Raw genomic sequence first — 16,560 nt, forward strand, 5'->3', positions numbered from 1 at the left:
TACATGTGACGGGTTTTTAATTTCGTTTGCTTCAGTTAGAACAAAGATTTACAAATGACTTACCGACTACTTCAATTTGGAATGAACAGCTTGCGGAATTACGGGCCCGATCGATGGCCATGCAGGAGACCCCGTGTTGACCCAGGTTAAACTCTCCTGGCTCTGGGTCACAGGTCACGGCAGGCTGAGAGTCGCTGTTATCAGAGGCTGTAACCTGGAAGTCGACTTGGGCCACGGTGGAGCCTCTACCAGCATAGGCAGTCAGTGCAGATGGACAACTCAATACAGGACTGTCAATATCTACAATGTCAGTAATTATACAGATATACTGCCCGGTTATGAGGGCACTAGTTGTATATAGACTATTCTATAGGCACTTAAGGGCTCATAAAATCACAATATGGTCAAATAAATGTCATACAATATTGCTGTATCTAGTTCCAAGACCTGATTTCTTCAAACTGCATGATGTGTGAATCAAGAGTAAAAACTAAATTTGTGCCTGACATTTAACCCACCTGCCCTAACATCATGACACCCTCCATCTCAAATTTACCCACTGTTCCCCAAATATGTAACACTCACTTTTCGTGAATATTTCAAAATCCGACCTGCCCATTTGCCAACACTCACCAACACACTCGATCCGGGATACATTGGCCGACCAACTTCCACTGCCCACACAGTGGACATAGCTACTGCCCACTGGCTCGATACGGAAACCAGCTTGGGAGCAGGAGAACACGCAGCTCTGACCAAATACAGGCCGGCTGGAGCAAGTTGACGGAGAAACGTTGATACCGGTGCCGGGCGTCAAGACTGGACACTCAATTTCTGTCATGGCAGAAAAATTGCTGATTGAAAAAAACTGCGAAAGTCTGTCAAGGCATGTCAAGTGTTGTTTGAGGCTTTGCATGGTATACAGTGAAGCACTGTGAGTTAAGGGAAAGATTCAGGGGACCAACGGGAGCCAGGCAACCCACCCCCCCCCATTTGAAATCTGTGAATACTGAATAATTTCCGTTGAGTTGATATCACCCATGCAGTGGCACCTTCTTTTTTTGTGGTGCCCCCTTGAAAAAATGTTTGCCATCCCTGGTGACCCCCCCCAACATTAAGCCCTAGTTATGCCACTGATCCGTCCTTGTTGCAGATGTGGAGATAAACGAGGGTGTAGCATTTGAGTACAAGGTTGTCATCTTTAGGAGAGTTTGGCCAAGAATGATTTACCATTGCAGACGAGATCAGTTCCTGACCAGGTGCCATTTGCCAGGCATCGAGACCTCCCGCCATCGCTAGTCTGAGCCTCGTAGCCATTCTCACAGTAGAAGGAGCACTCAGTGCCATAAGGTTCAGAAGGGAGGCTGCAACCAGACTTGATGGAGTGGGGCGGGGCTGTCTGGGCAGGGCATCTTACAACTAGAATAAAAAAGAGTTTAACATAGAACAGTGGAACATCCAACCAAAGTATCAACCGGCCTTTCCGGTTCCAAAATATGAACCGATAAACCAGAGGCATAAATCTGTGCTGGGAACCGGGGAGGAATGGGAGATGACTTCAATCCAGAGATTTGCCAAGCCATGGAAATTCATAAGGGGGGGGAATTACGGGCCACCACATGACGCTAGGGGACACTGTTGACAGGCCACCACATGACGCTAGGGGGCGCTGTTGACAGGCCACCACATGACGCTAGGGGGCGCTGTTGACAGGCCACCACATGACGCTACAGGGGCGCTGTTCATGTACATCTTGTGTATACTTACACCTCTCCATCTTCAATCAGTACTTCGTAAAGCTTTTGAATTTTTCTCAATTTTTCAGGACTACTGACTCAGTTTTGGTTGTTGAAAAGTTGAAAAATACCTCAAAACAAGCTTTTCCTCCACAATGAAACAATAAAGGGAACTAATCCAATAGCCTACCCATCCCCCCCCCGGTCAAAAAGTGGGGGGATATATCCCCCCTCCCACAAATTTACAACCTTGCAATTAACAACTTGTATCTCTGTGTTATGATGAACAGATAAGTTACATACTGGTACAAACAGTGGTCTCTCCATCCCAGTAGGGCGTGTCATCACCGGTCAACTGACAAGTCCTCTGTCGTGAACCGCTCAGTGTGTAACCGATGTTACACCTTAAGGTGCATTCGGTGCCGGCGATGAAGCTCGGGTGGTTGCACTGGATGGAGCAGGAACTGGGAGCTTGGAGTCTCTCACAACGATGCACTGGGGGAAGGGGGAAGGTACAAGGAGGATGGCGACAAGAGAGATATAAAGAGTGACAAATAGGGTGACAGATGGGGTGATAATGGCCTCTGTGAAATCATCACAAAAAGCAAGGCAGGTCACTTTGATTCCTGACAATTCAATTCCTGCCCTCCGCATTCACAATTTCATGATTGAAGTGTAAGTTAACAAACACCTATGCCCCGCCAAGCCAATGCCTGAACCCAGAACTTCAATTTGTGATTAAAAGATTTCCCTGTTTTTAAAGCCATTGCGCCTTGGCCCTTTGACCCCAAAAGTAATAGGCTTCTTAGGACTACCAAGAGCAATCCACGAACCAAATTTTAAGGCCGTGTGTTAAGCAGCACATCAAGAAGAAAGATGCATGGAGTAAAAATGTACTCATTACACCATGATCACTAATGTAGTAACTCTTAAAAAAAACACTTTTCAAAACGTCTGATCAAAATTATGTAAGTTACTCAAAATAAAAGCAGAATCCAATTAAACAAAACTTCATTTTCAAAATTCTGAAGACATACGAAAGGACTTAAGAATCAAGTCAGACAGATGCATTGAGGACACATGGCAGGGATTGGGAGACACACTGGGGTAAGCACACCGTTGCGCATGGATGACAATAAACGGTGTCTCACCGACAACGTTGATGATGAAGTCGCACTGTTCAGAAAGTCCCACTGGGTCTGAGGCGAAGTAAGTGACAGTGGTCCGACCTTCAGGGAAGATACTTCCAGGAGCTAGGTGGATTGCTTGTCTGCGACGGGACAAATAAGACATCATCTTAAAAACTCTCATCAACAGCAACATTCTCAACCTATTTACAGAGCTGATTTTCAACCATGAAGATAAAACCAACTCGTAATGAACAAGCCCTCGTTTTGGCACATGGGTAGTCCTTCTTCTGCCAGATCTGCTGAAGAACCACCTACCTTGTGACTGTGACATAGCCAGAGTTGTCGGTGGCAGTCGGTGGGTCAAAGGTCACTCTCTTCGAGGTTGTCCCAAACTCACTGTTGATGTTCACATGCTGCGGGCAGGCCACATTGAATCTCGGCCTCTGCTCATCTGCAAATTTTGTCAAGTTATCATTTATATCCTATGCAATAGAAGTGAGCACATCAAAGATGTCTTCCAATTATGAAACACTGTACAGCCCTCTGATGATTTCTCCAAGTGGCGGGGAAAATTTCCCCAGGTTTATGGATTTATAGCCAAGCAAAGTAATAACAGAACGAAAGGCACAGTTTCAATACGGAAACATTAGACCAATTTGGGACAAATCTAGCGACAATTAGACGCCATTCCGGTTTGAGCAGAAGCGCCCTCCCATGGGTTGTGTAGTGGATTGCACCTGCTATCTTCAAAGTACAGAGGCGGGTAATACGTCATGTAGTTACCAATGATGACTCGCAAGATGAAAGACAGATATTTGGGGGATAGGTGTTGTGGGCATAATGTATACAAACTGAGACAATCACGGTTTGTCAGACACTAACCGATGCAGACCACATTTTCTAGGCTGTCCCAGGACCCGTTGTCAGCGCACGTCTTGCTGTTGGGTCCCTCCTGTCTGAAACCGTCGTCACACGAGAAGCTGCACACCGTGTTATACGGTTGCATCCCAGGCTGAGCACAGAGGGCGGGCTGCACCGATCCATAAGGAACAGGAGGAAGGCCAGGGCACATGATTATCACTACAGAAACAAGACAAAAAATTGTTTTACACTATTTTAAAAAAATCCTTCACAAGGTGACGTTTTCAGATTAATTTTTTTACATCAATCAACTTCCAAAATTGCTTATCTCAGTTTTTATAACCTCTATATACATTTTAAAAACAATTAAAAAGTGAACAAACCTTGTGATATGACTACAATTATATTTTTTACTGTTTGGTGGCACTAACTGTTTCAGTTTCTTGTGAATTCACAGGGTTTAAGTTTTCTGCCCAGCAATACTGGAAAGTTTCGTGAATCAAAGCGCTTTACCTGTGCACTGGAAGTCAGGTCCACTCCATGATCCATCTGCTTGGCACTGGCGGTTGCGGTTACTCTCGCCGCTGGCTGTCCTGTGACCCAGGTCACAGTGGAATTGGCAGGCATCCCCGTAGGTGGCAATGTTGCTATGGCAACCACTGATGTAACCATTGGTAACACTTGGATGAGTGCAGGTGTTGGCTGTTAAAAGTGAACAAATTTAGAAGGTTCAATCTCATTCCTCGTGAGGAAGCATCTCAAACCATCCTATCTTTTTTTATCATAACTCATTTTTTTCTTTCAAAATGCTCCAAACTGGACAACATTGTGGAACAAAAAATCTGCTGCTCACCCACGCAAGTTGGCTGAGATCCGTTCCAGTATCCTTGGGTGCTGTCTGCGGCCACACGTAGGCACTTTCTCCTCAGAGTGGCACCCCCTGTTGACAGTGTGTAGCCAGTCTCACAGCTGATGTCGCACCGGGAGCCGTACACGACACTCTGGGAGCACGCGCCATGGCCGGACACCAGCTGCAGCACGCCATTGGTAGGTGTTGGAAGTCCTGAGCACCGCGTCACTACGTAAATGAACATTGTTCATCAAAGTGTTACCACTGCATGCGTGCAATTTGTCGTTAAAAACACACTATCAACAATGCAGAATTGCTACCAGATTTAATGAAGACTCTCACGGTTCTTTTATACTCTTTATTTGGTTCGGTGCTTTCACAAACCACTCTTTTTGTATTGGCAGCCAAAGTTTGCAAAAACATCTTCCTTGCTTGGTGTCAGAGTTCACCACAAAATGTGCATGTGCCCCCTTGCTTTTAAAGAGGGTCCTCTTTTTCATTGAGTGCTTTTTAACACCTGATTATTATTTTGCTTTTGTACTGATGGCCTGTGATTTTTTCACTGGTCGCTGACAGGCAAAAACGCCACCGTGATGCAGGAAGAGCTAACCCTATATAACTCTGTCTACTGTAGAGTTCAGACCTTTGGTCTCTAGTTGCATAGAGCAGGAACCCGAGTTGCCAGCGTTGTCGGTCGCTGAGTAGACCAGTGAGTAGGTCCCTTCTTCCAAGGTACTTGGCTTAGGGCCGGTGACAGGCACGGTGTTGATGGACAGCAGCACGGCAGTGATTTCATGGCCAGCATCCGTGCCCTGGAAATAGAGCAAACCTTTAAGGTGGTTGACTTGTCAAGACTTCTGTTATTGATAGAGACCAATGCTGAAAAGCAGAATAAGAGTCCAGTACCATGATGACCCCATGCTTGCGAGCAGATCTACAAAATTATGCCAAGTTTTCAGTCACTTTCTTGATTGAAATTTACTCTGAACATCAGCTTTTTTACACACCTACTTTGAACAAATTTAACAAATTTATGGGTATTTTTTTAAATTCAGCTTTTGCTAGCTGTTTTAAGCTTCTCAGACCCCTGTCTAAATTACAGGTTTCAGCAAAATTGCCTCTGAGCAAAGTACACTGTCATTCTTTTGCAAATACCCTTCTGTCTTACCTTCAAACAAAATCTATAAATCAGAGCCAAACGTTTCATAAGTAATCCTGTTTCATTTTTATAATATGTGAAATACTACATTATTAAGTTTTTGACGTACAGCAGCTTTTGACTTTCTTACTACGGTAATTGAAAACACGTTTTTCTAATACCCAACTAAGTTAATATGAATTCAATTTTATAATGTTTATGATAATAAACATGTAAATCTTTTTCTATTTCAAAGATAAATCATAAGACGTTCTTATCAAGCTTCTCTTTATTTGGCATCACACACGTATACAATCACTTCCATGCTATTCTTTGAATCGGAACAAAAGCTTCTTCCAATCTTTTGCAAAATCCTACCGTGACTGGTTCCCAGTCCCAAGGGACTGACACTATTTGGTGCCCCTCCCCGGCAAACTCGACTTGATCTGACGGGCACTCCAGCACTGGATCTGTGATGTCTGTGTTTGGAAGGAAAACAATGGATCTATGACAATTATTACCCTGCCCTTTCTGTCTTTGGAAAGTAAAGCAGGAATTTTAAGCTTTTTGAAAATTCAGGAAGAATCTTCACTCCAATTGGGATGCAACTGAAAAAATTTTAAGATGGCAACACCAGAAACATTCAAACCAAGTCAAACTCAGGGCATATTACATAACCCTTGATTTCAAATTCTTTTTCGCTGAATATGGACGCCGGATTCAACATTTAATGCAAATCAGGTCACCTTTTGACTATACTTTCCTTGATCCTGCAAAATCCTCCTAAATCTCCATGTGGGCTCATTATCTGGAGTTAACAACACAAGCGAATGACCTGAACATGAAGCTGACCAAAAAGCTGACCTGAACAGACAGTTGTAGTTCCATCCCATGCCCCCGACACGAGGCAGGTTCGACTGGCCGAGCCCGATAGAGTGTAACCAACGTTACAAGCTGTGTTGCACACTGTATCAAAGGGTTGCCGTGACGACACAGGTCTGTTGCTTCCGTTGCGTTGGCAGGTGGACACGGTGCCATGGGCCGGTGTAGACAGGGAAGGACAAGTCACAACTGTGAGGGAGAAACAAGATTTTGGTCTGCAGTGGCCTGAATAGTTGAGTGGCCAAACTTGTCAGGTAGGCTACACGAAACAACTGAAATTCTTGGCCAATGACGTAAACAGCTTCTGATTTTAAACAGTAGCAGTCAGGTTACACTGATGTCAACAAAAACCATTCACTGTTTCATTAACATACTGGTGCATGTGATGGTTCCACCGGACCACACCCCGTAATCGTTACTGTTGCTCTGACACGTTCGGTGTGTCATTGCTGTTGGCGTGTAACCACGGTTACAGGACAGGCTACAGGTGGTGCCATAAGGGATATGGTCTCCGGTGCAGCCGCTCTTCGCTCCGTTGACTGGTGCAGGCAGGTCACTATTTGCACAGGTGATCACTGAAACAGTAATTAACATACACCTGGAATGAGACTATGGTCTCCTATTTTGACACTAGGTCTTACATAAATGCAAAGGGAGCACACATTTGTAATATTGCTCATAACTTCAAATACAGTTTTCACATTTACAGATGTCTGAAGTAAATCTCAAAAGTTATAGCTTTGAAAACTGCAATCAACAAATTAATTGGACAAGTCATTTTTGCTGTTCCTACACTGAGCAATCTGAAAGAAAAATTGTCGGTGCAATATTGGGTTGAATCAACAGATTTTGCGGGGCTGATCATTTGTGTACATGCGTTTCTTTCCAAAATGGCAGCTTCCAAATAATTTAGTTCCATGGCAAGTCTCCATGACCTCACAATGGTGGTCAGGCGAGGGCGCTCTAACAGATATCTGGTCAAGGCGTATTGCTACAGTCAGAGGACTCACCCAGACATTCTGGTAGGGTCTGAAGCCACTGACCGTCTGACCCACAACTTATAGTCGGTGCGCCTGTTAATCTGAAACCTTCAGAGCATGCGTAAGTACACGTGGTACCATATGATACTACGTTACCGGCTGAACAGGTGCCACTGTTGGTTGGGGACAGTCCTTCACCTGGAGTTAGGGTGTTACACGTGTTGACTGGAAGAAACAATGTAACAGGGTAAAGACATGAGGGAAAAATGGTTTGCTAATCCAGATTCAGAGAAAAGTTTTGATGTTCATTTTTCTGCTCTAGAAACATTTGTATAAACGTTTTCAATCATGCTAAGGCATCACTACTAATCATCTGAGAACGGATATTTTGCTGACATTCAAGTTCAGTGTAATACATTCCCTTGCCTGGCTACCGACTTAAATTAAGAAAAAGCAAATGTGGCTGTATGTCTTGCTCAAAGACATCTGAATGATCAAGAAAGAAGGTTAAGGTAGCGAGTGGTCAAGCAGTGTAATGTGAAGGGCAGCAAGTCAACAGAAAGGGTAACAGTTTCCAAAACTAATCTCACTTTGGCATCCCGTGGTTGAGCCTGACCAGGACACGCCAGTCTGGCCTGGCAGGACCGTGCACCGTCTGTCGGCACTGCCGGTGATGCTGTAGCCTGTATCACACACAAAGTGGCAAAACGTCCCATAGGCATTGTCACACGTCGATGAATCCCTGAAACGGCCATGTGCGGGGGCAGTCAGAGAAGTGCATCGCAGAACTGCAGTAACAACAAAATAAAGAACAGTAAATGATGTAATGTGTACAAATTAAGCTTGACTACTACCAGTGAAGAGATGCCTTCCTGAATGATGGCTACCAATCGGAAAACAAAAACCTTTTTGCGAGGGCCAAGTTTGATTAGCAACCATTTGTAGACCTGCTTAATTTGCCTGGCACCCATGAAACTTTTCAGTTACTGAGGAAAACTGACCAGTGGTTGACAAATGACTGCTGACTGAACTTGGCCTATGTTGTTGAGCTGGTCATGACCTTGTAACCTTCTGTGAAACAGCAGTGGTAGGCAGATCACCATACCAGGGTCAAAGGTGTAAAGGTCCTGTGTAAGTGCTGATAGGTGGAAATTAAATCCAAGGAAATCTTGAATTTAATATTCCTGTGTAAATTAGTTTTAAGCCTAAGCCCTTTTTGAATCAACTGACTGCGGCTGTGTGATATGGCCACAGTTTTACTTTCCGAGTCATTGCCAAGTCACAGTGACATGACCTTTGACTTACTTTCACAGCTTGGCTGAGACGAGGTCCATGATCCGCTAGACTGACAGGTGGAACTTTCTGAGCCAACCAATTGGAATCCTGTGTCACATGTGAATGTACACCTAGCCCCCTTGATGTGCCCATGGGGACAATTAACGAGAAGATGGTGCCCACTCTGGAGAGCTGGTGTACATGTAATCACTGTGGAATGTATGCAAAATCAAACTAACGTCACCAAAGAAAGAGTAGCTTTACTTTCCATTTATGACTGGCGCCTGAAAGAAATCAGTTCCCATTCGATGCATTTGTGGTTTTTACATTGTCAAGTCAGGAATTTATTAACTTCAAGCCTCCTAATCTTAGTGTTGGAGTTCGCTTCCAGATGCAGGGAACAGTGGCTATTACTCCGAGTAGCCTGAACAGGTGCAATGTGCCTGTCAAGAATCTGTGAGGAACTAGACTAGTGACAAGTGCAAACAGGTACCCCAAGTGTTCTTTGACTTTAAGACTGCTATATGGAGGATTCTCAGTCACATGAATTTTGTTGGTCAGCGACCAATGTACACGGATGTGCGCGGGAATGTGCACACCTTCGAAGTCCCTCAACAGTCTGGCAGAGCATGAAATTACGGTCGGACATCAGACATTTTCGGAGCACTTATTGTGTTTGTCTGAACAAAATCAAAGACGCTCGGGCAAATTGTCCAACCACCATATCAACAATAGCTCTTAAAATATCAACTGGCTCTACGTGTTATATAATATGGCCGATCAAAAGCTAGTAATGGCAGAACAAAATTGATTGTTTTATGACATTTTGTCTGAACACTTTTTTGGTCTTATTTTGCGCTCTGTCCTGGTGTATATGAAACTGCAAACAGAAATGTACAGATTCAGAAATGATTATAAAGATGAACAAAGAAATTGACTGGAGTGGGATTTGAACTCTGGCCTCTGGAACACCGTACCAGTGCTCTACCAACTGAGCTATCCAGCCCTATGTCGGTGGCTCTTCCCATGTGTCAATATCTTTGTTTGGGAGGTGCTAGCCAGAAGCCATTAAACCTGAAACATCATATCGCCAGGGATCGCGCCCCAATTACAAGATTAAAAAATGCATGTGCCTCCAAGGACATGGTATGCTTTCTGAAGTGCCTTTGCCCATTATGTTACATCACATGAAATACCTCTATGGTGAGCAGTAAAGAAGGTTTATGAAGGACAGTGGACGACTCTTGACATTTACCTAATTATGTATGTGACCTAAGATGCTAACATGTAGTGGAAGATTTTAAGAGGGCGAAAAGTATGAGGGTTAACTGAAACGCAAAGAACATGCCTCTGACAGTAACAGAGAAGGAGCACTCTTGTGTATTGCCTCGGGCATCACTGGCGCTGTAGAATATGGTGTGAGACCCTTGGCCAAAGCGGCTGCCACTGGCGAGGCCTTGCGTCTGAGTGACTGTTAGTCCAGCCGGCACATTGTCAGTGGCTGTCGCAGAAGCCCAAGAGACCACGGCACTGGTCAGTCCTTCCTCGGCCTCAACGGAGATGGAGCTAGGACAGGTTATGTTTGGTGCCTGGGTATCTATCATTGAAGATGTCAAGAAATGAGCAATAACAAACAAATGGTGTAACAAACAAACGGTCTGATCTTATTGATGTTGCTACTTTGTAGGTTCAAATAAAGTCCGTGGCATATGTGTCCTTGGGCAGGATAATTTACAATTACAAGCTTTCAACCCTCCCTGTAAATGGTTATTAACGAGGATGAAATTAACAGACGTGTTTCAATCCATCCTTCGCATCTAACAATTACACAAATGAGCTTTGTGCCGTACTCTCACCTCTACAAGTTGGAGAGGTGTCCGACCAAGTGAGTGTGCAAGTTCTTGTGTAGGTGCTCCCCCCGGATGACAATCCAAAGCCCGAGTTGCAACGGAATGTGCACACACTGTTCCACCGGTTGCCATTGGTGCAGGTGATTTGTCCATAGGCGAGGCTAGTCAATGCTGGATTGCAGGTTTTCACTACAGTTCAGCCAGAAAAAAAAAAGTTCTGAATGCGTTATCATACTGGGAAATATTTGTACCATATTCCGTCGAAATGTCAAGCGGTGAGGTACTGACCTGGGGGTTTCTGTAAAAAGTTGACCTGGGGAGTTTGCAGAATAACTAAAATTGGATCTCAAATTTTGATACATTGCAAGGTGCTCCAGAGTTGCCCAAGCTGCTAAAACTGGACCCCAGATGACAACAAAGTGCTGACCTGGGAATGGCATTGTGGCTATAACCTGGAAATCTGATACTTCCCTGGGGATAACAATTGGATGCTGACATGTAAATTTCACTGACCAGCTGCCCTGAAATTTTCAATGAGACTTTAGCTGACAATGGATCGGTGTGACCAGCTGACCTGGAAATGCCTTCGACCACCTGGCCTGGAGTTTTCAATGACTTGTGACCTGGAAATCTTAGTGAGATCCTGGCCTGGCAATCTTAGTGAGGTGGTCACCCCAGGATATAAGTTTTAGTATTGTCAAAGTGACTTTGTCTTGATTTGACTTTTGACAATTTGACAATGTTTCCCTTTACCTCGACAAGTCGGCAACCCACTAGTCCAGACTTCGCTGTTCAGACAAGTGGCTGTCGAGTCTCCAACAATATCGTACCCAGTTGAGCAGTGGAAGGTACAGAATGAGCCAGCGATGTTGGACTTTGTGCAAGTGTGAGAACGATGACTGCTTGATCCAACACCTGGACAACGAAGAACTGCAGGGGAAGAAAAGTTCTCTCATTAATTATTCAATTCATTAGACTTTGATTTTACAACCAAAAAGAAATCTGATCTTTGTTCCGATTCATGCCAGTCAGAACCAAATTGACATCGACAAATATTGTTTAGGTTACTCAAGCTAACAAGCAAATAAACAGTAAACCAAAGGTAACTTGGTGACTCAAAGGCAGCTGAATCCTACAATGTGAGACACCATGCCCAAATGATAGCACTGGTCCCAGCTATAATAGGGGCCTGATGGGGGGGGGTTGCCTCTATGCCCCCCTTAATGAAACCACTGACAGGAAACCATGCAGGAAGAGGTCCATATACAGACTCCAGTAATTATTCCCTATAGTGACCCACTAGCCATCAGCATGCAAAATCATGTCCAGAAAAGTTCAATTTACGAGGGCAAATACCAAGTTGTTTACTGAGAAAAACACTTTTTTTTTTTCAGACCAGTCTCACAGGGCTTGTGCACGGGGTGTCAAGTGCCATCCATATACAGAATTCTTCGAACCATGCAGAATGAATGCGGACTTGTATTTGCTAAGCATACCGCGGATGGTGATGCTTATCGAACAGTACGCGGTGTTCCCGGCACTATCCCTAGCCGCGTAGGTCACAGTGGTCAGGCCTTCATTGAAGCGACTTCCAGAGGCTAAGCCACCTGTGCGACTAAACAAATTAAAAAACACAGGTAAATATGTTGAGGAATTGCACCCAGTACCTAATGTCAATGACTGCATAATCACTGGGTTAACACATCCTACAAGCACTGGCGGTGGAAGCGGGTGAACCAGAAGGGGCCAGTGGCCCCCCACTTATTCAACTGGGGGGCCTGGCTGCCCCACTTTCTGCACGTCCTATAATTGGGTGGAGCTCAACGGATTGAGCTATTAATGACTGATGCCTGATGGTCTAACAACTCCCCCCCCTCCTACTTCGAAAATCGTGCGGTGCCTACAACTATCAAGCCCGATCGGGAAAGAGTTCCACTACTGTAACAGAGTACACTAATTTAACAGCGATCAGAGTAGGTTTTTTTTTAGACAAGTCTCATAGGTCTGTGCACAGGCATCAGGAGCATCAAGTGATGTCCGCGTACATGGAATTCGTCTCCTCTGATTGGTTCCAAGTGGCAAAATATGGGACCTATGCATTATCACTAATGTTAGATGGGGTGCTGTGCTCATTCATACAATCAACATAAGTGACACTGGTCAGTGAAACCATGGAGAAATAAAACACAATTTCTCCATGGTTTCACTGACCTGTGTTTTATTTCTCCATGGTGAAACTGATCAAAATTTTAACAAAAAGAGTCCAGCAATCCAGTTAGAAAAAGAAATTCCACAATACAAATGCCAATAATTATTCCCCACAGTGTCCCAATAGTCTTCAGAAAGCAAACACATGTCCAGAAAAGTTCATTTTAGGAGGGAAAAAACCAAATTGTTTACTCAGCCGAGAAAACACTTACCAGTCTTATAGGGTTTGTGCATGGGATGTCAAGTGGCGTCCATATATGGAACTCTTTCCCCAAAAATATAGAGGGGCTGCATGGATCGCCCTCACAAAGGACAGGTCTTTGTTCCTGTGTAATTTGCTTGAGTAGACACTATAGTACTTCATTGTCTAGGCCTAAATAACAAACATATCTTCTGTGAGGGAGCTCGGATCCATCCATGCAGCCCCTCAGTATAATATGGAACAGTGACTTGTTAGGCCTAAATGATAAATCTAACTTTGAGAAATTCTCCTCTCAGTGACCAAATCACATTCTAAAACAGCCCCTGCAGCCGTTAAATTTAATAAAACCGACTGAGCGAGCTTGGGGAACACCCAGTAATATTATGACTGAGATATACACGGCAAACACAATCAACCCACGGTAAGGCCATTCTTTGAATTACCCGCCAGAACTGTGGGGCTTGTTGTCCAATCAACCCACGGTAACTGATGAAGGCCATTCTTTGGTTTACCCGCCAGAACTGTGGGGCTTGTCGTCCGCCGCGCTCCCTTCCGGGATTATCTCTGATCACAAACTTGTGCCACGCTTGTCACGGATTATTGCCCATGTAACAACAGCATGGACATGATATGATGATGGATAGGCCTATGCCAATAACTTGGACCCTACAAATCGCCTTTTTAACACAAATGTTAAAAATGAGAAATGTTGTAGGGTCCAAGTTACTCGGACTAGTGACAACATAGAGCAAGGACATTGAACACAACATGACATAAACTCTTAAAAACTTACTAACCCACCAAGGGGGCGACTCTCAAAACGCTGAGCCCCCGACTTACAAACACAAGGCAAGTGAGAAACTCAATCCGAGACAAAGATGTCTTTGTGTCACGTGACAGAGTACAGGCATATTGGATCGCGCGATCACTCCGGAATGCGGCCACCTGTCGTATATCGAACCACCTGACACTATACTAAATAACCTGATCACTTCGGAATGTGCGCCCAGCCGTCTTGTATTTTACCATTTCTCCATGATTTTACCAAGCTGTAGTCCCCCCGTGTATAAAGCATTTTATTACTTACGTCTTTCTCTAACCGTGGAGGTGGAATGCTCTAACCTTTCACATTTCACAACCCTCTACACTGGCGCACCCACAAGTTTTGAGTTGACCCATGTAATTATATATAACAGGTTTTTGCCCTTACCCAACGTATATTAACCCATGTACAAATAACCGAAATCGCTAAATAAAGTAACTGTTTTTGAAAGTTCAATAAATCACCACTGTTGTTCGAGTTTACCTGCAACGTAAGAATATTTACCCAACAACAGTATAACAGGAACGGGGTACAAAACACTCCCATCAAGAGGCAATTGAAGAAATTATTGTTGAAAAGCATTTCTCGGTAATTATGGGACTCTCTTCCTTGTAAAGTTATTATTTCTGGCAAGCTGACATTTTTCATTTCTATGTACATTTAGTGCCAGAATTGGCCGAGCAATTCAGACTCATAACATCGATTGCCTTGGCTCGAAGAACGACCTTTCCATTTCGAAGTGGTTGTGCAAAAAGATGGGGGACTACAATTTACAAAGTGTAATGATTACCAGAACGTTATCAGTAAAAAGGGTGAAAAATGGCATCAAGTACACCGTCGACGCCCCCGATTACGTCAGACTCATTACGTCACAGGTTCGCTCGTCGCCCAGCTCGTCACCGGCTCAGGGGACGAACACAGCGGCCGCTGGGCGAGTGAACTGAACAGCGAACGTGCACAGCCGGCGACAGTGACTCGACAGAGAGCGCAACTCGTGCTGGATTTCACGACGCACGTGGCCTACTTTGTTGAAACGGAGGTCGCACCAGAGAAGCCAGCCAGACCATGACCACCTCGACAGTCATACATTTCTGTACCAGACTGTTTGTCAATCCAACGGAAAATTATACTTTTCTGCAACCGCCAATACTTCTCTAAGCCTCTTTACAAGCCGTTATGTCTTTCTCCATTCAATACGCCCCAATTATGACCGAGTTCATGTTAAAAACATGCAAATAACGCTGACAAATCGACAAATAAGCTAATAAGGTCTACTTTTTTTCGTTCACATTCTTGAGGGGTAAATACCAAAATTTAATTATCAAAATCTATACAAGAAGAAAGTAACGTTTGAGATGCAATAGAAACTATAACAAGGAGGTGCAATTTGATAAGCTTATGTTAACTTCAATACTTTAGTTCAACAATAACTATCATAATTGATGAAGTATTGTTTGCATTAAAAGTATATAAAACTAAAATTGAACTTAACGTTGGAAAAATTAACCATGTATCACATTTGAACAACTCGTTTTCTGTCGGTATTTTATTCTACGAGTGTAAAAGGTGATTTTTTTTAAGTGTCAAACTATTACTAAAATCATACACTTCTTTGAGACAATTTTTGTGGTTACTGGTTGGGTAAGGGAAAGTAATGTATGATGTCCGTCTACTTGGCTCCAATTTTCTCTTACCTTAAGGTGACCGATCCCCGGTTATCAGATGCACGTGGCGTGCCGTAGTACACCACCCGACGACCGTCCGCTTCGCTGGTGGTGTAGCTGTAGGGACCGGGGCAGAAGGAAAACGACGGCGGAGTGGTGTCTAGCGGACAGCCGAGAAAAACCCGCATTGTTTAAAGAAAAACTAACTGATGTGTTGAGTCGACAAAATAAAAATTTATGAGGTTTTAGGGTTTGTGACTCCCGATTACGGGATCAAAGGTTCGAGTCCAGACGCTGATTATGCATTTCTGGCCCTGAGAAGTCTGGTTTAACCCTATATGCTTCTCTCTACCAAGAAATGGTCATCTGATGGGTTAGAGGTCGTAAGTGCGTTCTAATTGGCTGGCCAAACAGGTCTCGTATAGCCTGCGAGGCGCGGGTAATAAAAAGTTTAACTACAAGTGTCGTACCAGCAATATTGCTGGATGTGTCCATAGTGTACTTTACCAAAACACAATTTCAAGCTACGAGAAAATGCACTCGCAAAATTATCAAAGACTGAATAACAATCATAATGGGGATCATAACTCCAGCAGCCGGAATAAATTGATCACTGGGAGGTGAGATAATAGCTGAAAAGTACACGTGACGTCACGAGACCTCGTGACGGTGCGTATTCACCTGGAGGGGACGGGGAACGCCTTCGTCGTCTGCGTCTTCTCCACCAGCTCTCTGGAGGGAGAAAATACCAACAATGCCTTCAGAAAACAAAGACAGTGATTTGTTTTAGCAGAATAGTATTAGTAGGCCTACTCTAGACCAGATATTCGGATGCAACCTATGTATCCATAAATACATTTTCTGCAATTCAGTTTACAATTCTCTTTTAGCAAGGCATTAGGAGACGATCTCGGTGATGATACACCTGGGTTTTCCAGTTCTTATTTTTAGAGAATCCCCA

The 16,560-nt window shown here is 44.0% G+C and overlaps 1 protein-coding gene across 2 annotated transcripts in view; it reads right to left on the reverse strand.

Moving 5' to 3' along the window:
* LOC110987332 (uncharacterized) overlaps positions 1–16,560 on the reverse strand; it is a 45,431-nt gene that overhangs the window by 21,701 nt on the left and 7,170 nt on the right. Inside the window, exons 2-23 of one of the 2 annotated variants that reach the window (XM_022249989.2) lie at positions 16,281–16,331; positions 15,630–15,759; positions 12,199–12,317; positions 11,456–11,632; positions 10,709–10,891; positions 10,201–10,449; positions 8,883–9,062; positions 8,168–8,365; positions 7,608–7,802; positions 6,972–7,172; positions 6,580–6,786; positions 6,094–6,194; positions 5,221–5,389; positions 4,581–4,805; positions 4,241–4,429; positions 3,749–3,946; positions 3,182–3,317; positions 2,888–3,006; positions 2,040–2,231; positions 1,231–1,419; positions 634–834; positions 64–300 (exon numbers count right to left, since the gene is read on the reverse strand). In XM_022249989.2, the coding sequence (XP_022105681.2) occupies positions 64–300; positions 634–834; positions 1,231–1,419; positions 2,040–2,231; positions 2,888–3,006; positions 3,182–3,317; positions 3,749–3,946; positions 4,241–4,429; positions 4,581–4,805; positions 5,221–5,389; positions 6,094–6,194; positions 6,580–6,786; positions 6,972–7,172; positions 7,608–7,802; positions 8,168–8,365; positions 8,883–9,062; positions 10,201–10,449; positions 10,709–10,891; positions 11,456–11,632; positions 12,199–12,317; positions 15,630–15,759; positions 16,281–16,331 (3,846 nt within the window). The remainder of the gene's footprint in view (positions 1–63; positions 301–633; positions 835–1,230; positions 1,420–2,039; positions 2,232–2,887; positions 3,007–3,181; positions 3,318–3,748; positions 3,947–4,240; positions 4,430–4,580; positions 4,806–5,220; positions 5,390–6,093; positions 6,195–6,579; positions 6,787–6,971; positions 7,173–7,607; positions 7,803–8,167; positions 8,366–8,882; positions 9,063–10,200; positions 10,450–10,708; positions 10,892–11,455; positions 11,633–12,198; positions 12,318–15,629; positions 15,760–16,280; positions 16,332–16,560) is intronic. The other variant, XM_087129859.1, reaches the window with a different exon arrangement.

Source organism: Acanthaster planci, linkage group LG19 (assembly GCF_054643075.1).
Source record: "Acanthaster planci isolate LZ-2023a linkage group LG19, COTS_SCS, whole genome shotgun sequence".
NCBI lineage: Eukaryota > Metazoa > Echinodermata > Asteroidea > Valvatida > Acanthasteridae > Acanthaster > Acanthaster planci.